The sequence below is a fragment of the Carcharodon carcharias genome, chromosome 14 (genome assembly GCF_017639515.1).
Source record: "Carcharodon carcharias isolate sCarCar2 chromosome 14, sCarCar2.pri, whole genome shotgun sequence".
NCBI lineage: Eukaryota > Metazoa > Chordata > Chondrichthyes > Lamniformes > Lamnidae > Carcharodon > Carcharodon carcharias.
Window position 1 is genome coordinate 126,242,455 of NC_054480.1, and position 24,500 is coordinate 126,266,954.

The 24,500-nt window shown below is 45.3% G+C and overlaps 1 protein-coding gene across 3 annotated transcripts; it reads right to left on the bottom strand.

Annotated features, from left to right (window-relative positions):
• Positions 1–301: 301 nt before the first annotated feature.
• Positions 302–23,873, bottom strand: ccdc124 (coiled-coil domain containing 124). Of its 3 annotated transcripts, XM_041205045.1 has the most exons (6): positions 23,612–23,662; positions 14,759–14,938; positions 13,129–13,301; positions 8,495–8,684; positions 7,222–7,333; positions 302–2,251 (listed from the first exon to the last, which is right to left on the bottom strand). In XM_041205045.1, exons 3-6 carry the CDS (start codon positions 13,285–13,287, stop codon positions 2,050–2,052), a joined length of 663 nt encoding a protein of 220 aa, XP_041060979.1. In that variant the 5' UTR covers positions 13,288–13,301; positions 14,759–14,938; positions 23,612–23,662; the 3' UTR covers positions 302–2,049. The 3 variants fall into 3 exon arrangements, with proteins under 3 accessions (XP_041060979.1, XP_041060980.1, XP_041060978.1); XM_041205046.1 differs by lacking the exons at positions 14,759–14,938; positions 23,612–23,662 and adding an exon at positions 23,784–23,873; XM_041205044.1 differs by lacking the exon at positions 14,759–14,938 and having other exon boundaries at positions 23,612–23,682.
• Positions 23,874–24,500: the final 627 nt, after the last annotated feature.

Consider the following 24,500-nt stretch of genomic DNA (forward strand, 5'->3'; position numbering starts at 1 on the left):
ACAGAACAGTTCAAAGACATTCTTTCCCACTTTCCTAACCCCATTCTCAATGCAAATTTACTCTGTCTAACCCATGCTGTACCTGCCCTGGGACTGTTTGATGGGACAATGGGCTACTGAAATGGGGACAGGGTTCCACTCTGCTGCATCAACAACCCTCACTTTGCCGAGTACAAAAATTTACCAGAAAACCTTCTGATTTGGACTGAAGATTGTGGTTCAGTTGTCTTTGTGTCTGATTTTAAGTGTCTCTTCATTTAGCACCTTCATTATGACATGAGCACACAAAAAGATCAATTTATTCACTTTAGTATTTAATTTCATTTAGGAATTGACACACACCAGACATTCTCCAATCTCCCCATTCCCCAGTAAGATTCAGCGAGATGTTCCACAATCTGGACCAATGCAATCACCTCATTCTTTGCAAACCCGTTGCATTCTGGATTTTGGCAACATTGATGAATTTCTTACTCACCAAAGCCCGCTCTGTGTATCAGTAGTTTGCTATTCCCTGCTCCTCAACCACGTTCTTATGCAGATTTAAATCAAGTGTCAAAAAAGACCCAGCACTCTTAGGGACTAACACAGCAAATAAAAAAACACCCAACAGGGGCAATTTAGATTCAGTCTCTACACAATTGCCTTGGTTTTGGTGGGGTGCAGGGCAAGGAGCAGATCAGGACAATAGTAAAGGCTGATAGGGGGCTGGGGAAATTGGGGTGGTGGGTAACAGTCCAAAGGGATCTGGTCACTCAAACTTTCAAACACAAGTTTTACCTCAGACTGGCCTCACCTAGAATCTGAAAGTAGAGTGAAACATCAGCTCCCCACTATCTCACATGTCCCCTGGTAGTCAAGTGATTTAGGGAGCCAATAAATTCTCAGCATCGGCAAAGCACCATTTAGAACTCAAAAACTTTCACCCTTGGGCTTTACCCCCTCTCTGACACAGCCAATGGTAGCAGATCTCAAAAACACAGCCCCCTCTTCACCTCCAGAGTCAGAATCTACAATCCTCCTGTGCATTCCCTTGCAGAGTCCCAGGGAAATCGCTTTCAGCCTCAATATCTGGGAAGGAATTGCAAAGTAGCTCATTAATCAACTTTGTGGAAGCTTTAGAGGGAGATCCTTCACACTGCAACCCAAGGTAAGGAAAGCCAATGGTGCATCCCCTCCAAACACTTCAAATTAAACCAAACTTGTGCAACTGCAGCCCCTGCAACCTCCACACCAGCCAACCGCTGACGTCTGAACTCTTCCAACTACCTCTGAACTGCCCCAACACTGACCACCCACTGATCCCTGAATTCTCTGTAAACCAACCACCCACTGACCCCTGAACTCCGAAACATCGACCATCCCGATCTCACCCAACCACCTCCTGACCCATGAAATCCCTGACCCCTGAAATCCTCCCAAACCAGCCACCCACTAACACCTGAACTCCCCCAACCTCTAAACTGCCCCCAAACCAGCCTCCAGCTGACCCTGGAACCTTTCAAGATCTGCCCAAGTTTATCTTTAAATTGGGAAATAAAATGGGAGTTTGGGTTAGCAACACATTCTGATGCAGGTCAGCTCCTTTAACTTTGCCACTTATGCCTCAGTTGTGTATCAGGGTCAAGCCTCCCCACTCCTCCTTCCCTCCGACCCAGCCTTCAATCTCATTTCCCTTCCCCCAACCCCAACCTCACCCATCCCAGCCGGGGTGGGGGGACATGCTTTGCCCAAGGAAATGGTACTGATCCTGAAACCAGTGCTGGTGTTTATGGTATATTGAGGGTGAGGGAGGGTGGAGAGTGTTTTAAATGGGGACGGATGTTTGGCAGCCACAAGTACACTGATGGAAGCTTGGCAGCAGAGGATGTCTAGGCTGTAAACAGATGGTTGTAAGGGAAGCTCAGCCACTGGGATAGTGACACAGTTTCTTTTATTTTATGCTGAATTTTTTTAAATGATGATGCCCAATTGATATCACATTCACGCTACTGACTCAAAGTTCATACTTGGGTTAAAGTTCACAAGAGACACTTCCTCTTGGGCTTGCTACTTGGTGTTGTAGGCTCCATGGAGCTGGTTCATAGGGTTCTCGGGTGATTTCATCCACTCCTTCTTCAGCATCTGCTTGAGCTGAGACAAGCGCATGTTGGGATTCTCCATTTTCAATCGCGGCAAGTTTGCCTCTTCGAAGGCAGCGAAGGCAGCTCGCAATCGTCGCTCAGGATGATGATCCACACTCTGGTCCGTGCTGAAACCACAGCAGGAACAATTAATAGTGTACATTTTGCACAGAGTACACGTGAGTGAGAGTGTGTGTGTGAGATTACTAACAAGCATTTGTAAGTGCACAGGTGTGTAAGCAAGTATGAGAGTGTATTTGCACAAGTATCACAGTATCTTTAGAGTGCAGGAGGAGGCCAGTTAGCCCATCAAGTTTGCAATGGCTCTCTGAAAGAGCATCTAACTAGTCCCACTCCCCTGCCTTATCCACGTAATCTTGCACATTCCCTCTTTTCAACTCTCTTTTGAATACCTTGATCGAACCTGCCTCCACCACCCTTTCAGGAAGCTTGTTCCAGACTCCAACCATCCTCTGGGTGAAAAAAAATTACCTCACATCACATTTACTCCTTTTACCAATTATTTTGAATCTGTGCCCTCTAGTTCTTGATGTCCCCTTGAGTTGGAACAGTTTCTCAAGAGTTACCCTGTCCATACCCCTCAGGATCTTAAATACGTCCATCAAGTCTCCTCTCAGCCTTCTTTTCTCCAAGAAAAACAGTCCCAACCTCTTCAATCTATCCTCATAGCTAGAGTTCTTCATCCCATGAGTCATTCTTGTGAATCTTCTCTGTACTCTCTCCAATGCCTTCATATCCTTTCTCAAGTATGGCACCAAGAACTGGACGCAGTACTCAAAATGAGGTTTAACTAGTGTCTTATACAAGTTCAACATGATCTCCTTACTCTTGTACTCAACGGCCCTATTAATAAAGTCTAAGGTACTATATACTTTATTAACTGTTCTCTCAACATGCCATCATCTTCAATGACTTATGTACGCATACACCAAGATCCCTCTGTTCCTGCACCTCCTTTACAGGCTCTCCATTTATCTTATACTGTCTCTCCATTTCTCTCCTGCTAATACAAATCACCTCTCACTTCTTAGCATTGAACTTCATCTGCCACTTACCTATCCAATCCACCAACATATCTATGTCCTTTTGAAGTTCAAAACTATCCCCATCACAGTTGACAACATTTCCAATCTTCATAGCATCTGCAAATTTTGAATACATACCCTGCACACAGTCTAGGTCAATAATATATATCAGGAGGACCAAGGGCCCCAACGCTGACCCCAAAGGACTCTACTACAAACCTTCCTCCAATCTGAAAAACAACAATTTATCACTACATTTGTCACTCAGCCAATTTCTTATCCAAGTGCCTACTTTCCTTTTGATTCCATGACCTAGAATTTTGCTCACAAGTCTGTTGTGTGGCACTGTATCAAATGCCTTTTAAAAATCCATATACACCACAGTGTGGAAGGATGAAGTAAAAATGGAATTTAGGAAAGCAAAGAGAGGATACGAAAAAATATTGGCAGGTAAAAAGAAAATCCTAAGGTGTTTTGCCAATACATTAAGAGCTAGAGAATAACTAAGGAAAAGGTAGGGCCTATCAGAGATGTACATAGTAACTTGTGGGTTGATGCAGAAAATTGGGCAGGATTCTCAACGAGTACTTTATCTCTGTCTTCACTAAGGAGAGGGATGATGCAGACATTCTAGTTAAAGAGGAGAAGTGTGAAAAATTAACAATAAGCATAGTGAGAAAAGAAGTACAGGAGGGACTGGCATCCTTGAAGGTAGATAAATCACCAGGGCCAAATGGATCGTATTCCAGGCTACTGAAGGAAGCCAGGGAGGAAATAGTGGATGTTCTGAGGATAATTTTCCAATCCTCACGAGATACAGGCAAGGTCCCAGAGGATTGGAAATCTGCGAGTTTTGTACCATTATTTAAAAAGGGCACAAGGGACAGGCCAGAAAATTATAGGCTGGTCAACCTGACTTCAGTGGCAGACAAATTGTTAGAAACAATTGTGAGAGACAGGATAAACTGTCACTTAGAAAGGCACAGATTGATCAGGGATAGTCGGCGTGGTTTTGTTAGAAGATCGTGTCTTACTAACTTAATAGAATTTTTTGAGGAAATAACAAGGAGGATTGAGGGTAGTGCAGTGGATGTTGTCTACATGGATTTCATTATGGCATTTGACAAGTCCCATATGATAGGCTAGTCAGGAAAATGAAATATAGGGGAAAGTGGCAGGTTGGATCCAAAATTGGCTCAGTGACAGGAAACAAAGGGTAATGGTCATTAGGTGTTTTAGCGAATGGAAAATGGTTTCCAGTGGTGTTCCACAGGGCTCAGTGTTGGGGCCTTTGCTGTTTGTTGTATATATTAATGATTTAGACTTAAATGTGGGAGACATGATTGGGAAATTTGTAGATGACACAAAAATTGGTTGTGTAGTTGATAGTGAAGAGGATAGCGGTCATCTCCAGGATGATATCAATGCTTTGGTTGAGTAGGCGGAGAAGTGGCAAAGGGAATTCAATTCGGAAAAGCGTGAGGTAATGCCTTTGGGGAGGGCAAACAAAGCAAGAGAATACTGAATAAACAGGAAGTTATTGAGAGAGGTTGAGGAAGTGAGAGACCTTGGAGTGCATGTCTGCAGGTCCCTGAAAGTGACAGGACAGGTGGACAAGAAAGCATACGGAATGCTTTCCTTTATTGGGCGAGATACTGAATACAAAAGCAGGGATATAATGATGGAACTGTATAAAACGCTGGTTAGGCCACAGCTGGAATTGTGCGCGCAGTTCTGGTCACCATATTACAGGAAGGACATAATTGGTCTGGAGAGTGCACAAAAGACATATACAAGAATGTTGCCAGGGCTTGAAAATTGCAGCTATGAGGAAAGATTGGATAGGCTGGGGTTGTTTTCCTTGGAACAAGGGAGCCTGAGGGGTGACCTAATTGAGGTGCACAACATTATGAGATGACCAAATAGGGTAGGCAGGAATGACTTGTCTCCCTAGCTGAGGAGTCAACGAGGAAAAACTTTTTCACCCAGGAGGTGGTGGACGTCTAGAATTCACTGCCCAAGTCGGTGGTTGAGGCTGAAATGCTCAACTCATTTAAGATACCCGGACCTGCATCTGAAGTGCTGTAACCTGCAAGGCTATGGACTGGGTGCTGGAAGGTGGGATTAAAATGAACGGCTAGTTTCTTTTTTCTCTTTTGGCCGGCACAGACACGATGGGCTGAATGGCCTCTTTCTGTGCCATAACTTTTCTATGGGGGGGGGGAGAGGAGGGCACACAATGTGTGTGTGAGTGAATGTGTATGTTAGGGTGTAATCATGAGTGTGAATGTGTGTATGTGCTGGTACACATGAGAGTGTGCACATGCACACACGCAAGGGTGCAACTGCGTGAATTTGAGACTGTGTGCGTTTATGTTCAAGTGAATGTCACGTGTATGTCAATGTGAGAGAGTGCTAGATTTCTGTTTTTAATAACCCACAGCATATGTCACTATCCCAATGGCTGAGCTTCCGAGACTCAGGGGAGGTGTCAGAGGACTGGACAATTGCAAATATTATACCGTTGTTCAAAAAATGTTGTAAGGATAAGCCCCGCAATTACAGACCAGTCAGTTTAGCTTTGGTGGTGGGGAAGCTTCTAGAAACAATTATTCAGGATAGAATTCATAATCATATGGAAAAATATGGGTTGATTAGGAAGAGCCAGTTTGGATTTCTTAAGGGAAAATTTCATTGAACTAATTTGAAGTTTTTTGAAGAGATAACAGAGGGAGTTGGTAATCATAATGCTGTTGATGTGGTGCACGTGGACTTCCAAAAGGCATTCGATTCAGTGCCGCACAACTTGTGAGAAAAGTTATAGCTCATGGAATAAAAGGACAGTAGCAATGTGGATACAAAATTGGCTGAGTAATAGGAAACAGCGAGTAATGATTAATGGATATTTTTGGGGCTAGAGGCTGGAGTTCCCCTGGGGTTGGTATTGGGACCCTTGCTTTTCCTGATATATATTAATGATCTAGATCTTGGTGTGCAGGGGACAGTTTGCGGATGATACAAAACTTGGAAACATTGTAAACTGTGAAGAAGACAGTGTAGAACTTCAAAAGGACATAGCCAAGTTGGTGGAGTGGGCAGATAGATGGAGTTCAATGCAGAGAAGTGTGAGTTGATTCATTTTGGTAGGAAGAACATGGATAGACAATATAAAGGGTACAACTCTAAAGGGTGTGCAGGAGCAGAGGGACCTGGGTGTATATATGTATAAGTCATTAAAGGTGCCAGGACAGGTGGAGAGAGCGATTAATAAAGCAAATAGTATCCTGGGCTTTATTAATAGGAGAAGTGAGAACAAGAGCAAGGAGATTATGCTGAACCTGTATAGGACACTAGTTAGACCTCAGCTGGAGTATTGTACATAGTTCTGGGCGCCATGCATTAGGAAACGTGTGAACGCACTGGAGAGAGTACAGAAGAGATTTGCAAAAATGGTTCCAGTTATGAGGAAAGATTGGAGAAATTGGACTGTTCTTCTCGGAGAGGGGAAGGCTAAGAGGAGATTTGATAAAAAGGTGTTCAAAATCATGAGGGGGCTGGACAGGGTCGATAAGGAGAAACTGTTCCCACTCATAAAAGGATCAAGAACGAGAGGGCACAGGTTTAAAGTGGTTTGCAAAAGAAGCAAAAGCGAAATGAGAAACAACTTTTCACACAACGACTGGTTCAAGTCTGGAATGCACTGCCTGGAAGTATGGTGGAGGCAGCTTCAATTGGGGCATTCAAGAGGTCATTAGATTATTATTTAAATAGAAACAATGTGCAGGGTTACTGGAAAAAGGCAGCCGAATGGCATTGAGCATTAATGCTCATTTGGAGAGCTGGTGCAGGCATGATGGGCTGAAAGGTCTCCTTCTGCACCGTAACAATTCTGTGATTCTGTGGAACCCCTAAGCTTTGTCTGACTGCCAAACAGCTCGAGATTGCTTCTGATCTCCGCTGCTTCCCTCACATATGAAGTTTAAAGCCAGGAAGGATACTGTAGATACTGATCTAATTCAGCTGACAAAACAGAACAACGTCACTCCACTAACCTCAATGCAGCAATGGCATCCTCGATGGTCCTGGCATCTACATCACCCTCGTTGGGTACAATACGGTTAATATTCTCCTCCAATGGCATCTCTAGGTGGCTGATCGGTTTGACTGTAATTCACAAATCAATAAGTACCAACAATCAGACCCTGTCCTCAACAGGTTACTTTAAAAAAAAAAGACATAAAATTCCCATACTCCCTTCACTGTACAAATTAATATTATGTTGACCACAGCGAGGGGTGCTGAATTGGGAAAATCCTCCCAAGGCATGTACTGCATGATTTACAGACAGAATAAAGCTCACTCTATTCTCCTCAGACTGGGTCATCTATCCAATTTTGTCTGGCGTTTTCATAAAAAACGCTGAGGTCAATCAGCCGAGGAATCCCTGGAACTATGTTCCTGTAGTGGTTCTGCAGACATATGAATAAATGCATTCCATCATCAGAAAGTGGAGGCAGCTCGATGAATCATTCAATAGGAAGGGAGAAATAAGCCCTATACTGAGATACAGCAGGCCAGACAGAGGAGGTGAAGCATTCTCTGATGACTGATCGGATGGTGTTACTCGATGCACACTGATTCTTCACCTCTAGCACCAGACTGGGTCCAGCCTCGAGAAGACAGCGCTGAACCTTGCGGCTAAACTTACATTTACATGACACCATTATTGTACTAAAATCTCCAAAGGAGTTTCACAGGTGGGTAGTCTGTTTGACCGTGAGCTGAAGGAGACATTATGAGAGATGACCAACAGCTTAGCTCAAAAAAGTGGAGTGTTCAAGAGTATCTTAAAGAAGGAGGGAAAGGTAGAAAGGCAGTGAGATTTTTTTTCAAGGGAGGAAATTCCAGAGTTTAGGCCCAGGCAGCTGAAGGCACAACTCCAGCGATGCAGCGAAAGAAATCTGTCTTACACAAGAGGCCAGAATTGGAGCAGCGCAGAGGTATAGGGGATGCAGTGAGATGTAGGGGTGAAGAAGGCTGCAGAGATTGGGAGGGGACAAAACCATAGAGGGAATTTGAACAAATAGTAGAGGCGTTTGTGGACGAATGTAGGCTCAGGGGGAGTCACACCTGTCCCAGACAGGGACTGCCTGGCCCATTGCTGAGCGTGCAGCACGAGATCTATCCCAGAAGCTATCATAATACCTGAAATAAAATCAGAAAGTGCTGAAAAAACTCAGCAGGTATGGCAGCATCTGTGGAGAGAGAAACAGAGTTAAATTTCGAGTCCATGACTTCTTCAGAGCTCCCCCAAAGCTACAATACCTTTTCCTTCCTCTGTGCTTTGCTCTACATTTTCCTTTTTAATTGTTTCCTCGATCTGGGCTCGTGTTATCTTGGCTGGTGTTATTGGTTTGGAGACTTTTGGTTTTATTCTGTTTCCCTCCTCTTCCAGGAGCCGTTGAGTCTCTTTCTTGCGCTCCAGCTGTTCCACTCGCTTCTTCTCCTTTTCGATCTATGGCCAGAGGCCAAAAGGGGAAAGGTCAAAATGCCAATCAGCCAACAACTCAAAGGACAATGCGGCAATAAAGGTCTAGAGGTCACCACTCATGGCAAGGGTCATTGGACACATGCCTCACTTGACTTGGGGGCTCGAGGGAGGAATAAGGTGGCCTTAAATTCCAAACAGTGCCAAGTGATAATTATACGAATATACAAGGCAGAAATAAAGAAGCAAAATAAGCAGAATTTTGGGGGGGTGACCAGAATGTTAAAAAAGTCACCAATAAATCCATTTCGGAATTCAGGAGAAACTTCATTATCCAGAGAGTGGTGAGAATGTGAGACTTGCTATCACAGGGAGCGGTTGAGGTGAATAGTATAGGTACATTTAAGGAAAAACTGGATAAATATGAGAGAAAGCATATGCTGAAAGGGTGAGATGTCAAGAGGTGGGGGGCTCATGTGGAGGATAGACACCAGCACAGACCAGTTGGGCTCAATGGTCTATTTCTGTACTGTAAATTCAATTGTAATATTTTCAGTTAAAAACAGAGTACCTAAGGGCTTCTCCCACACAAAGCACCTCTGGTCTCCCCTGACCCCTGGCATCATCACCATGATGAGTATAAACAATGCTCAGAATGGAAGATTTTCCATCTCAGGCACTCAATGTCCCATCAAACATTCCCAGGACAGGAACAGCACAGGGTTAGATACAGATTAAAGCTCCCTCTACACTGTCCCCATCAAACATTCCCAGGACAGGAACAGCACAGGGTTAGATACAGATTAAAGCTCCCTCTACACTGTCCCCATCAAACACTCCCAGGACAGGAACAGCACAGGGTTAGATACAGAGTAAAGCTCCCTCTACACTGTCCCATCAAACACTCCCAGGACAGGTACAGCACGGGGTTAGATACAGAGTAAAGCTCCCTCTACACTGTCCCATCAAACACTCCCAGGACAGGTACAGCACGGGGTTAGATACAGAGTAAAGCTCCCTCTACACTGTCCCCATCAAACGTTCCCAGGGCAGGTACAGCACGGGGTTAGATACAGAGTAAAGCTCCCTCTACACTGTCCCCATCAAACACTCCCAGGACAGGTACAGCACGGGGTTAGATACAGAGTAAAGCTCCCTCTACACTGTCCCCATCAAACGTTCCCAGGGCAGGTACAGCACGGGGTTAGATACAGAGTAATTAATCTCAATGTGCCCTAGTGTCTTTCTGCAAGGAGCTATTCCTATTTGACCTTGGGGGATAATCTCAGCAACCCTACCTCAGTCTCTCCAATTAGATTGACAATTTGGTGCTAAATTAGTTATTCTTGTACATGGGAACCAGGACATTCATTGAAACTGTTCAAACGCATTTCACATTGGGCTCTTACTTACAGGTGGTGAACAGCATTTCCTAAAAGCATTGTGGCGGGTTTGGAGCTCAGGCTATGAAAGGTCAGTGTCAGCTCACTGGGCATTCAGCCCTTCCAATACATTCTCGAGAATTCTTGCTCTACCCCTTCAAGATGCCCCCTATCTTGCTACTCCAAACTCAGCTCGTCTCCTTGAGTAGCACTCGTCTCCGAGTCAGATGGCAGCGATGGATTCTGGGACAGGAACCAATGCTCCAAGCTGATACACCCAGTACAGTACTGAGGGAGTGCTGCACTATCAGAGTGTTGTCTTTAAGGAGGGATGTTAAGCTGAAGTCATGTTTGCCCTCCTGCCCTCTCAGAGGGATGTAAAAGATCCAATAGTCACCATTCAAACAGCAGCACTGGGGGTGGGGAGGGGGCGAGAGAGAGAGAGAGAGAGAGAGAGAGAGAGCGAAAAGAGTTCTCCCTGGTGTCCTGGGGCCAATATTTATCCCTTAAACAATACTGCTAAAACAAATTGTCAGGTCATTATTGCTTTGCTTTGTGTGGGAGCTTGCTGTGTGCAAATTGACTGCTGTGCTTTCTACATTACAACAGTGACTACACTTCAAAAAAGTACTTCATTGGCTGTAAAGCACTTCTGGGCATCCCGAGGTTCTGTAAGGTGCCGAAGAAATTCAAGTCCTTCTTTATATATATATAAAAAAACTGGGGCTGGAATTTGAACTTGATGGATGATGGAAGCAACAAGCAGGGAAGTAGTGCCTGAGGATGGGTTAGCGACTCTAGAAGGGCAGAGTGCCCAGTCTGGGTTAGATTGCACCTTTTTAATTTGGTGAAGAGGAAATGTGGAGCGGGTTTGTTGGAATCTGCATTGTATATTCATGAAGGGAAGGATCAGTTGCACAAAAGGTTGGATGTAACATGAGACTCCTCTCTTGGATTCACTGCTTCTTAAACCCAAGACTATGGAGTGATTAAGGAAAAGCATTGGTCAAAGCTCATTAGCATAACAAGGAGCAGAAGGGGCAGCTTCCTGAAAAATTCAAGAGTGACACGGTTAGAGGATTGTCACTAGCTGTTTATTGTAACATGGAGCCAGCTTCCCCGCTCTATCTGGGCTTGATTGGATAGCCACTCTCCTCTGCTCTAGTTTCCAGCCTGAGAGCAGGCAGAACAAGTGCATTCTCTACTCCATTCCAGTGAGTGGATCTGCTTGGTGGATCCGAGCTGCACCCACTCTGAGCCGATCTATCTGACCAGCTGAATGCAGTTGTCCAGGTGAGAAGGGAAAATAAGCCAGGGTCCCTGCTCCTGGTCACTGTCCAGTGATCCTGGGTTTGAGCGGGAGGGGAAATTAACAACCTGTCTTCAGCCTTTGACACAGTTTGACCACACTATCCTCCTCCAACCTCTCTCCACTGTCGTCCAACTGGGTGGGACTACTCTCACCTGGTTCCATTCTTATCTATCTAATCATAGCCAGAGAATCACTTGCAACAGCTTCTCTTCCTGTTCCTACACCGTTACCTCTGGTGTCCCCTGGATTTATCCTTGGCCCCTCCTCGGCGACATCATCCGAAGGCACAGTGTTAGTTTTCACATATATGCTGATGCCACCCAGCTCTACCTCACCACCACCTCTCTCGACTCCATCACTGTTACTAAATTGTCAGACTGCTAACCTGGCATCCAGTACTGGATGAGCAGAAATTTCCTTCAATCAAGTGTTGGGAAGATTGAAGCCATTGTTTTCAGTGCCCGCTCCAAACTCTGTTCCCTAGCTACAAACTTTATTCCTCTCCTTGGCAACAGTCTGAGGTTAAGCCAGTCTGTTCATAACTTCGGTGTTACATTTGATCCCAAGATGAGCTTTGACCTCATATTCATGCTATCACTAAGGCCGCCTATTTCCCCCTCTGTAATATCACCCAGCCATGCCCCGTCTCAACTCTGCTGCTGCTGAAACTCTCATTCATGACTTCAATATCCTTGTTACTGCACTGACCACGAATAGCAGACCCTGCCAATGTCTTCAACAGTTGAAGCAGCTCTGCCACCCGGTGGCAATTGTCTGTAGCTGCAAACATGCACAAATCTGACTTGCAGTTAGTGATACTGCAAAGCCGATAGTTGCAGCAGTGGGTTTTCTTAACTGCCTTTGACTACTGGTGATCAGATGTGCTGCCTCCTGGCGTTTGTGTGCCACAGAGAGACTGTACTAAAAATACTGCAGCTGGCATGAAATGACTTACATTTATATACAGTAGCACCTTTCACAGCCTCAGGATGATCCAAAGCAGTTCAGGGCCAATAAGTTTTTTAAAGTCCAGGAGCTGTTATGCAATGCAATCATGGCAACCAAATGGGCTACAGCAAGAGCAGCTGAACGACGATGAGGGTTTTGGAAGAGGATGGTGCGGTCAACTGTGTCACAAACAGAAAATGAATGAATGTTTCAGTACTGCTGGTTGAGAAATAAATATTGACTTCAGGATTAAGGGGGATTTTCCCTGCTCTTCTTTGAAATAGTGTCATGAGGTCTTTTACCTCCATCCGAGTGCGCAGATGGAGCTTCAGTTTAATGTCTCATCCAAAAGATGGTGCCTCTGACAGTACAGCAATCTCTCTGTAACTCCACCTGTCCTGGGCGTGTTTGATGGGGACAGTATAGAGGGAGCTTTAATCTGTATCTAACCCCGTGCTGTACCTGTCCTGGGAGTGTTTGATGGGGACAGTATAGAGGGAGCTTTAATCTGTATCTAACCCCGTGCTGTACCTGTCCTGGGAGTGTTTGATGGGGACAGTGTAGAGGGAGCTTTACTCTGTATCTAACCCCGTGCTGTACCTGTCCTGGGAGTGTTTGATGGGGACGGTGTAGAGGGAGCTTTACTCTCTATCTAACCCTGAGCTGTACCTGTCCTGGGAGTGTTTGATGTGGACAGTACCACAATGGGTGAGATCAGTGAACCCAGCACAGACTGGAATCTGGGCTCTCAAACGTCGGCGTGAGGCTCAGCCTGGAAGAAAGGACACAATGTGTGAGGTCGGTGGAGTTTTGAGATCAGGTGATGCACCTTTCGCTGTTCTTTCCTCGCAACATGCTTGTCATCGTCTTTCCAGTAGGCGTCTTCAAGCTCCTGCTGCCGCTTTGCATCCGCTGCTGCCTTCTGCTCTGCTTTCCGAGCCCTGGCAGCTGCTGATTTACTGTTTTCTCCCTGAAACTTCTTGGGCATCCCTCCGCTGCCACCTGTTAGAAGGAAGGGCACAGGATTCAGACCAGAAACACTGGGGCTGGGGAGATAATGGGGAATGCTCTTTTGTTGTGTAGGGCACAAGGTCAGGGTCCATGGCTCACACAACAGATGACAAATGCTGTCTGATTGAATCAGTAACCACTGGGAAAAAAAGACGTGTATTTTTACAGCATTTTTCCTCAACCACTGGATGTCTCAAAGCACTTTACAGCCAATGAAATGCTTTTAAAGTGTAATCACTGTTGCATTGTAGGAATCATAGCAGCAAATTTTCACACAGTAAGCTCCCATAAACAGCAATGTGTTAATGACCAGATAATCGGATTGTGTGATGTTGATTGAGGGGTAAATATTGGCCACAACATGGGGGAGAACTCCCCTGCTCTTCTTCAACATCGAGGCTCTTTACTTCCACCTGAGACAGCAGACGGGGCCTCAGTTCTAATGTCTCATGTGAAACGCCACCTCCAACTCACAGGTCCAAGTCCCACCCCAGGAATTGAGCACAAAATTTAAGGCTTACACTCCCTCATTACAGCACTGGAACGTCAGCCTTGAATTTTGTGCTCATGTCCTGGTGTGGGACTTGAACCTAGAACCTCATGACTCAGAGGCAAGAGTGGTACCCACCGAGTCACAGCTAACACAAAATAACAGAAGTTAAAGCAACCGCACAGTTGGGGAGATCCAAAAGGATGCAGTGACATTCAGAACATGCAATCACTGGGTTAACCCCAGATTCTCACAGCTCACAAGGATGGTGGGGGGGGTGGGGGGGTCAGGAAAAGTCAGATCCTGAATTTAAAAAAAAATTAACAAGGAAGTTACAGCAAACTTTTTAAAAATCATCTAGGTTAGATCCCCACTGGATTAATGTGTCCAATTCTAGGCTTTAGGACTGGGAGATGTTGCAGTGGAGATTTACCAAAACTGTGCTAGGGATGAGGACTTCAGTTACGTAGAAAGACTGGAGAAGCTGGGATTGTTCTCCTTAGAGCAGAGAAGGTTAAGGGGAGATTTAATATAGACCTTCAAAACTATGAGAGGTTTTGATAGGTCAAGTGGAGAGAAACTGTTCTGGAATGTGGATTGGTAACCAGAAGAGAGATGAGGAAAGATTTTTTTTCACCTAGAGGGTACTTAAAATCTGGAAAGCAATACCTGAAACTTTGGTGGAATCAGATTCCACTGAAGCTATGAAAAGATGGATCAATAGAAATGTGAAGAGGATTAATTTGCAGGATTATGGGGAAACGCTCGAGGGAGGGACTAAATTGGATAGCTCTTTCAAAGAGCTGACACAGACACAATGGGCTGAATGGCCTCCTTCTGTGCTGCAATATTCTCAGATTCTACCTTTAACACCCCCTAAAATTCACAGGATCGGTGATGGGAAAACCTTCATTCACACAAAGCGTCTCAAAACTTCTGAAAATGATTACCAGATTACCTTGAGTGCAGTCACTGCTGTTACATAGGTAACAAGGCAGCCATCTTGCGTTGATGCTGGGTACAATCAGTAAGATGAATGACCACTTGTGCTGTCTTTGTTTGAGGGAGAAATGTTGGCCAGGGCACCAAAAGCACTCCCTGCTGCTCTTCAAATATTAGTGGGAGTCTTAAAATTCAACTGAATGCAAAGTCAGGAAAGGCGATATCATAGTCAATGCAGTGATTACTCAGGATAATAACCAGCATTTAAGGGGCACCTTTAAGTTAGTTAAACACATCAACAGCAGAGTGATGATTCATTAAAAGAGAAGTTGAGAAAAACACTATAAAAATGCAAGTCATTCGCCTTCCTGCTGCCTGAGAGAAGATACATAGAAACATAGAGAAAGGAGGCTTTTCAGCCCCTCGAGCTTGTTCCACCATTCTATCATGGCTAATCTACATTACAACTCCATGCTCCACATTCCTTAAAAGCCTTACTCAACTAATGACAATGGTCTTGAAAATTTTAATTGACCCATATCCTTGTGTGGAATGAGAGCTACAGAATTTCACTCCTCTTTGTAAATTAAAATATATTTCCTAATTTCTCCTGAAGGGCCTAAATTTCACTTTATGGTTTCTTCCTCTTATACTGGATTTCCCCCAGCAGGGGAAGTAGTTTAACTCTATCGACCCTATCAAATTCTTTTATCATTTTAAACACCTCAATTAGATCACCCCTCAAACTTTTAAACTTATCAAAACACACACGTGACCGAATAAACTCAAGTCAGATTCCAGGACTCACCAGGATCCGTTTGGAGGAGGAAGACAGCAGGAAATTGGAAAGGTTATAAAGTGTGGTATAAGACACAGACATAAATGAGGAAACTCAACAAACAGAGCTAGGTCAGACTGAAGCCAGGCAGCTCAGAATGAGTTGGCACTATTGACAAATCCAAGACTGAAAGAAGGCAGGGTGGGTCAAGAGGGCAAACATCACCAACCTTAGAGAATTTTAATTTAGTGTGCAAAGCACATACATCAAACATCATGAAAGAAATGGAAAATATAGGAACAGATGAATAAAACAATTTTACAGGGCAGGAGGACATTCGGCACATCGTGCCTGCGCTGGCTCGTTGAATGAGCTATCCGATTAGTTCCATTTCCTACTCTTTTGGGAGGGGATGGAGTGGTGGTGTTGCCACTGGACTAATAATCCAGAGACCCAGGTTAATTTTCTGGGGACCCGGGTTCAAATCCCACCACAGCAGATGGTGGAATTTGAATTCAATAAAAATCTGGAATTAAAAGTCTAATGATGACCATGAAACCATTAAGATAAAAAGCAAAATACTGCGGATGCTGGAAATCTAGAACAAAAACAAAAATATCTGGAAAAACTCAGCAGGTCTGACAGCATCTGCGATGGGGGGGGGGGGGAATACAGTTGACAACCGTATGACCCTTCTTCAAAACTAAGAAATATAGAAATAGTCTCTTTGGCAATCTCTTCTTGGCCTCCATCTATCACTGGCCCCCTATTGAGCTCTCCTGTCCCACCCCCTTCTACCAGCTTATATTTCATCTCATTTCTATATGTCTTAATTCTGATGAAGGGTCATACGGACTCGAAACGTCAACTGTATCCCTCTCTGCATACGCTGTCAGACCTGCTGAGTTTTTCCAGATATTTTTGTTTTTGTACCATGAAACCATTGTTGATTGTTGTAAAAACCTATCTGGTTCACTAATGTCCTTTAGGACCAGTAAGGTCGTCCTTACCTGGTATGGCCTACACGTGACTCCAGACCCACAGCAACATGGTTGACTCTTAAGTGCCCTCTGCAATGGCCGAGCAAGCCACTCAGTTGTAACAAACCACTACAAAGTCACAAAAAAGGAATGAAACCAGACGTCCACCTCGCATTGACCTAGGCATCCAAAAAGACAAGGGCAAACTCAGTCCTGTCGACCCTGCGAAGTCCTACTTAGTAACATCTGGGGGCTAGTGCCAAAATTGGGAGAGCTGTCCCACAGACTAGTCAAACAACAGCCTGACAAAGTCACCCTCACAGAATCATACCTTATAGATCATGTCCCAGACACCACCATCACTATCCTATGTCCTGTCCCACCAGCAGAGGTGTCAGTACAGTGGTATACAGTCAGGGAGTCCTCAACATCGACTCCGGACCCCATGAAGTCTCATGGCATCAGGTCAAAGATGGGCAAGGAAACCTCCTGCTGATTACCATTTAACACCCTCACTCAGCTGATGAATCAATGCTCCTCCATGTTGAACACCACTTGGAGGAAGCACTGAGGGTGGCAAAGGCGCAAAATGTACTCTAGGTGGGGGTTCAATATCCATCACCAAGAGTGGCTCAAAGCACCACTACTGACCGAGCTGGCCGAGTCCTAAAGAACACAGTTGCTAGACTGTGGCAGGTGGTGAGGGAACCAACAAGAGGGAAAAATGTACTTGACCTCATCCTTAGCAACCTGCCTCCCACAGATGCATCTGTCCATGACAGCATTGGTAGGAGTGACCACCGCACAGTTGTTGTGGAGACGAACCCAGCTTCACATCGAGGATACCCTCCATTGTGTTGTGTGGCACTACCACCGTGCTAAATGGGATAGATTTCAAACAGATCTAGCAACTCAAGACAGGGCATCCGTGAGCTGCTGTGGGCCATCAGAAGCAGCAGAATTGCACTCGAACACAATCTGTAACCTCATGGCCCAGCATATCTCCCACTCTACCATTACCATAAAGCCAGGGGATCAACACTGGTTCAATGAAGTGTGCAGGAGGGCATGCCAGGAGCAGCACCAGGCATAGCTAAAATGAGGTGTCACCTGGTGAAGCTGTAGTACAGGACTGCTTGCGTGCCAAACAGCATAAGCAGCAAGTGATAGACAGGGCTAAGCAATCCCACAACCAACGGATCAGATCTAAGCTCTGAAGTCCTGCCATATCCAGTCGTGTATGGTGGTGGACAATTAAACAACTCACTGGAGGAGGCGGCTCCACAAATATCCCCGTCCTCAAGGATGTGGGAGCCCAGCACATCAGTGCAAAAGATAAGGCTGAAGCATTTGCTACAATCTTCAGCCAGAAGTGCCGAGTGGATGATCCATCTCGGCCTCCTCAGGAGGTCCCCAGCATCACAGATGCCAGTCTTCAGCCAATTCAATATCAAGAAATAGCTGAAGGTACTGGATACTGCAAAGGCTATGGGCCCTGAAGACTTGTGCTCCAGAACTTGCTGCACCCCTAGCCAAGCTGTTACAGTACAGCTACAACACTGGCATCTACCCGACTATGTGCAAAACTGCCCAGGTATGTCCTGCCCACAAAAAGCAGGACAAATCCAACGTGGCCAAATACCGACCCATCAGTCTACTCTCGATCATCAGTAAAGTGATGGAAGGGAGTCATCAACAGTGCTGTCAAGCAGCGCTTGCTTAGCAATAACTTGTTCACTGACACCCAGTTTGGGCTCTGCCAGGGCCACTCAGCTCCTGACCTCATTACAGCCTTGGTTCAAACATGGACAGAAGAGCTGAACTCCCGAGGTGAGGCAAGAGTGACTGCCCTTGACATCAAGTGTGACTAAGAGTGGCATCGAGGAGCCCTAGCAAAACTGGAGTCAATGGGAATCAGGGGGAAAACTAGCATAACTAGCACAAAGGAAGATGGTTGTAGCTGCTGGAGGTCAGCCATCTCAGCTCCAGGCCATCATTGCAGGAGTTCCTCAGGGTAGTGTCCTTGGCCCAACCATCTTCAGCTTTTTCATCAATGACTTTCCTTCCATCATAAGGTCAGAAGTGGGGATGTTCGCTGATGATTGCACAATGTTCAGCACCATTCGTGACTCCTCAGATACTGAAGCAGTCCATGTCCAAATGCTGCCAGACCTGGACAATATCCAGGCTTGGGCTGACAAGTAACATTCATGCCACTCAAGTGTCAGGCAATGACCTTCTCCAAAAAGAGAGATTTTAACCATCGCCCCTTGACATTCAATGGTGCTACCATCACTGAATCCCTCACTATCAACATCCTGGGGGTTACCTTTGACCAGAAACTGAACTGGACCAGCCTTATAAATACTATGGCTACAAAAGCAGATCAGAGGCTAGGAATCCTGTGACGAGTAGCTCATCTCCTGACTCCCCAAAGCCTGTCCACCATCTACAAGGCACAAGTCAGGAGTGTGATGGAATAATCCCCACTTACCTGGATGAGTGCAGCTCCCACAACACTCAAGAAGCTGGACATCATCCAGGGAAAAGCAGCCTATTTAACTGGCACCCCATCCACAAACATTCACTCCCTCCACCACCAATGCACAGTAGCAGCAGTGTGTACCATCTACAAGATGCACTGTAGGAATTCACCAAGGATCCTTAGACAGCACCATCCAAACCCACGACCACTACCATTGAGATGGACAAGGGCAGCAGATAGATGGGAACACCACCACCTGGAAGTTCCCATTCAAGTCACTCACCATCCTGACTTGGAAACTTCCTTCACTGATGCTGGGTCAAAATCCTGGAACTCCCTCCCTAACAGCGCTGTGGGTGTACCTACACCACATGGACTGTAGCGGTTCAAGAAGGCATCTCACCACCACCTTCTGGAGGGCAAGTAGGGATGGGCAATAAATGCTGGCCCAGCCAGCGAAGCTCACATCCCGTGAATGAATGAAAAAAACATCCTGTATTTTCCTTTTCAAGTATTTATCCAATTTTTGAAAGTTGCTCAATTCTTTAAAGTAATGTCTATTCAAAGTTCAGTCCATTACCATCCAACCTGTGTACAGAACACAACACAAAGACCTCGTACTGTCTGCAGTGGCCTTTCACACTATGGTGCACTGGGGCCAAAACTTCCCAAGACTGGATCGAGGGAACACTCGCTACCACACTCTGTGCTTACACGTCCACTAACACTAGTGGAAATGGCTTCGATTTCGCACCAGCAGTCACACACTGGCCCCCGGTTCCTGTCAGGATAGGCTCTGAAGCAGGGAGGTGTCGGGTGCAACAGGTAGGCATTCAGCCCATTGTGTCCGTGCCATCTCAAACCAGCCTGGATTCAGGCCGCGTGCAGCAACAACTGCAGTTTCATTGTGAACAGACATAATTTAGCATTCTGGCAAAAGCGCAAGGGTACACAAAACCTCAACAGATCACCTCAAATTGGTTCCATGTCCAGTGACAGACCTGCCCCACCAGTACTGTTCCCCAGTGTTATACAATGACAGATCTGTCCCCACCAGTACTGTACTCATTATACAGTGACAGGCCTGTACCCACCAGTACTGTACCCCTGTTATCCAGTGACAGACCTGTCCCCACCAGTACTGTACCCCAGTGTTATACAGTGACAGACCTGTCCCCACCAGTACTGTACCCCAGTGTTATACAGTGACAGACCTGTCCCCACCAGTACTGTACCCCAGTGTTATACAGTGACAGACCTGTCCCCACCAGTACTGTACCCCTGTTATCCAGTGACAGACCTGTCCCCACCAGTACTGTACCCCAATGTTATACAGTGACAGACCTGTCCCCACCAGTACTTTACCCATGTTACACAGTGACAGACCTGTCCCCACCAGTACTTTACCCGTGTTATACAGTGACATACCTATCCCCACCAGTACTTTACCAGTGTTATACAGTGACAGACCTGTCCCCACCAGTACTGTACCCCAGTGTTATACAGTGACAGACCTGTCCCCACCAGTACTGTACCCCAGTGTTATACAGTGACAGACCTGTCCCCACCAGTACTGTACCCGTGTTATACAGTGACAGACCTGTCCCCACCAGTACTGTACCCGTGTTATCCAGTGACAGACCTGTCCCCACCAGTACTGTACCCCAATGTTATACAGTGACAGACCTGTCCCCACCAGTACAGTACCCATGTCATACAGTGACAGACCTATCCCCACCAGTACTGTACCCCAATGTTATAGTGACAGACCTGTCCCCACCAGTACTGTACCCCAATGTTATACAGTGACAGACCTGTCCCTACCAGTACTGTACCCCAATGTTATACAGTGACAGACCTGTCCCTACCAGTACTGTACCCCAATGTTATACAGTGACAGACCTGTCCCCACCATTACTGTACCCCAATGTTATAGTGACAGACCTGTCCCCACCATTACTGTACCCCAATGTTATACAGTGACAGACCTGTCCCCACCAGTACTGTACCCCAGTGTTATACAGTAACATAACCCTGAAGTACTTTGAAATATGTCTAGGATGTGAAGGGTGCTGTATAAATACAAGTTTGTTTTTTGTTTGAACATAAAAAATACCAAACAGGAGCCCATTCCACGCCATGGTGCTGGTCCTAGTGTTTGGAATATATTACGCACCGCTTTCTCTCGTTTGAATTGCATTCCCTGCCAAATACCTATCTCCTTTGTGAAATATTAAACACCATATGCCTCGCAAACATCTTGTTAAATAAATTCGATAGTTTTGTTAAAACCCTCCACGCAAGACACACCTGGGTGTCGTGTTTGTTTCCAAGGTGAGCTTCCTACCAGATATCGGCACCATCACTAAGGTCGTCCCCTTCCACCCTCTGTAACACTGGCAGACTCCATGCCTGCCTCAGGTCGTCTTCCCCCTGGCCTTTGTTACCTCAGGGCCTGACAATTCCAATACGCACCCGATTGGGTTCATCGAAAATATTGTTGCCCATGTCCTTACCCACACTGAGTCCTGTTCACCCATTATCTCTGTGCTCGCTGGCCTACACTGACTCCTGGTTAAGCAACATCTTGATTGTAAAATTCACATTCTTACTTACAAATCCCTCCATGGCCTTGATCCTTCCCCATCTCTGTAACCTCCTCCAACCACACAACCCCCCAAGATATCACCGCTCCTCCTATTTTGGCCTCTATTTTAATTGCCCCATTGTCGGTGGCTGTGCCTTCAGTTGCCTGGCCCCTAAGCTCTGGAATTCCCTCCCTAAACTGCTCCACCTCTCCTCCTTCAAGACGCTCCTTAAAACCTACCTCTTTGACCATGGTCATCTCACCAAATACCTTCCTATGTGGCCCAGCATCAAATTTTGTCTGTTAATGCCTCTGTGAAACACCTTGGGATGTAGAATTGTTAAAGGTGCTATATAAATGCAAATTGTTGTAATAAACTGAATTAGTGAAGCGCTGCAAGATGCTGGATGATTTGCATCAGTCCACTGTTAGAAAACGGGATCTTGCTGTCAACCTCCATGTGAGTTTCACGAAAATGCCAGATTTGCATTGTAAATTAGCACTCTTAAACCTGCAACAGAAACCTAAGGCTAGTATTTCACAGTGTAAGGACCTAGTTAATCAGGTCAGTCCCGCCACTTATCCTCAGAGGCCCAGAAAGAGGTCAATTGGAATTGTAAAGTCTCATTCCTGCAGTTAGGAAATTGTTCCTGGAAGATTTAAAAATATATATATTTTTAAGTTATTTATCTTGCTTAATTCAATCTTTCTTTATTTATTTCCCTTTCTGTATCTAATTTGAGTCTAAATCGCCCAATTTCCTTCTCGATCATTCCTCTGTTTCTTTCTCAATCCTTATATCTCATTGGTTAGGAGACAGACTGTTGGTTCTGTTGTTTACCAAGCACCAGATAACTTATGATCACACCTCCAACAAGTTATGCTGCAGAGTTGGAGCTGATGGGTGATGATTAAAATCCAACTCACGAACTGACCACCTCCAGAAAAATTTCGAGCATTGTTAGACTTCTATTTATCAATAACCTTAAAATAACAAATACCCAATAAGATCCTTCCTGAGCCTTATTATTTCCAGCACCAACATTTACTGAAGCAAACTGCCTGCTTCATAATTCATATTCCGATCTAAGGTTTGGTTGACCTTCCAACTTTCTCCATTTTTGTCTATTTCATCCGATTATGCCTTTGTGAAACACCTGGAAACTATTTTCTATTTTACAGACACTAACTAAAGACAAGCTGTTGTTTTAGAAATTTCCTGCAGAACCTGCTGCCTAAAAGGCAATGTGCTGTGGAATCCCAGAATTACTTGAAGTTTAAAGCACAGCCTTAAAAGAGCAAGGAGAAAGACTTTCATTTTTATAGTGCCTTTCACAAATTCAGGATATCTGAAAGGGTTTTACAGCCCATCATATTAGCATATGAGGAAACACTGCAGCCAATTTGTACACAGCAAACTCCCACAAACAGCAATGAAATCTGTTTTACTGATATTAATTGAGGGAGATTGGGGAAAAATCCCCTCCTCTTCTTTGAAATAGCAACCATTGGATCTTTTAAATCTACCTGCGACGGCAGACAGGGCCATGGTTTAACGCCTTATTGGAAAAAGGCACCTCCAGCAATGCAGCACTCCCTCAGTACTGCATTGGGAATGTTGGCCTAGATTATGCGCTCAAGTCTCTGCAGTGGTACTCAACCCCATAGCTGTCTGACTGTGAGGCAAGAGAGCTATCCAGTGAACAATGCCTGGTAAGTCTGAGTTGCAGCCAAGATAGGGAACTCATTGGCAGTCAGATATAGGGGAAGTGGCAGGTAGGCTCCTTGCCCCCTTCCCTAGCTGGACCACCTTTGGCATCTTGTAAAAATTGATGAGGTCAAACTGAAAGCTCCCATGCCATGCCAGGGTGGTGAGGAAGCAAAGAGGGTTCTGAGCTCAGCCCACCTGGTAGCCATGGCAACAACCTGTCCTCCATAGAGGGGCACTTAGGAGCCAAACCTGCTGATAGAACATATGATCCCAAAAGAATGACGTTTAAGATTAAAATCTAAAGTTACTAAAAGGCTAAATTACTCACTGGCTCAGTGCACCTCAGCATCCAACAGCTGACTCGCTGTCAATGGCGCCTGATGAAGATGTAATGAGCCTGTCTATTCTGCTGCCTGCGCCCAATAGCCACAGCTCAATAAAACAAGGCTTTTATTCTCAAACGTGTTTAAGAGCAATAAACGCAATTATTTGTTTTATACCTGTACTTTCGCTGTAGATTTGTGGATGGTTGTGAAGGTAACGCGGTGGTCACAAGTTTAGGTCCTCAGGAAATCTGCCGCTTAGTAGGTGGACGCCGTCGGTGGCCATCTTTGTGAGGGGCAAGTGTCTGAGGGAATTATATTAGGGAATTGGCGGCCATCTCTGTGAGGAGCTAGGTGCTTGAGCTTGGTCGCCACGTTTGGGAATTTATCGACATCTTTGTGAGGGTCAAGGGATCTGAGGGGAGCCACTATGTTGGGGCTTTGTGGCCATCTTTATGAGGGACAAGTTGCAAGCAACCCCGGGCTAATCGCCATGTTTATGAAGGGCAGTGCAAAGTGTCTTAAAAAGATGTTCAATAAGTCTCTACATCCTTTATTCCCAGTTTGAAGTAAAATTTATTACCCATTAACTGAACCGTTATTAATTATATGAACTTCTATTTTCGGCCTGAGGGTGACAAACATAAAGTGAGTAATTTCTTATTGTAGACAAGTTAAATAGTTTTCATTTGCCTAATAAATGAAAAACAACTCTAGACAATTGGCAGCATCTGCCATGTTTAGCTTCCCTTGCAAAAAGTAGACTTTTTTGTTCCATTGGAAGTTTTGTTCGAGCACTTCCGGTCGCTTCGCCCCGCACAAAGATGGCGCCTGTTTCAACAAACTTTATTGTCAGTCGCTCCGGCCTCGCCCTGGCTCGAGATGGAGAGGACA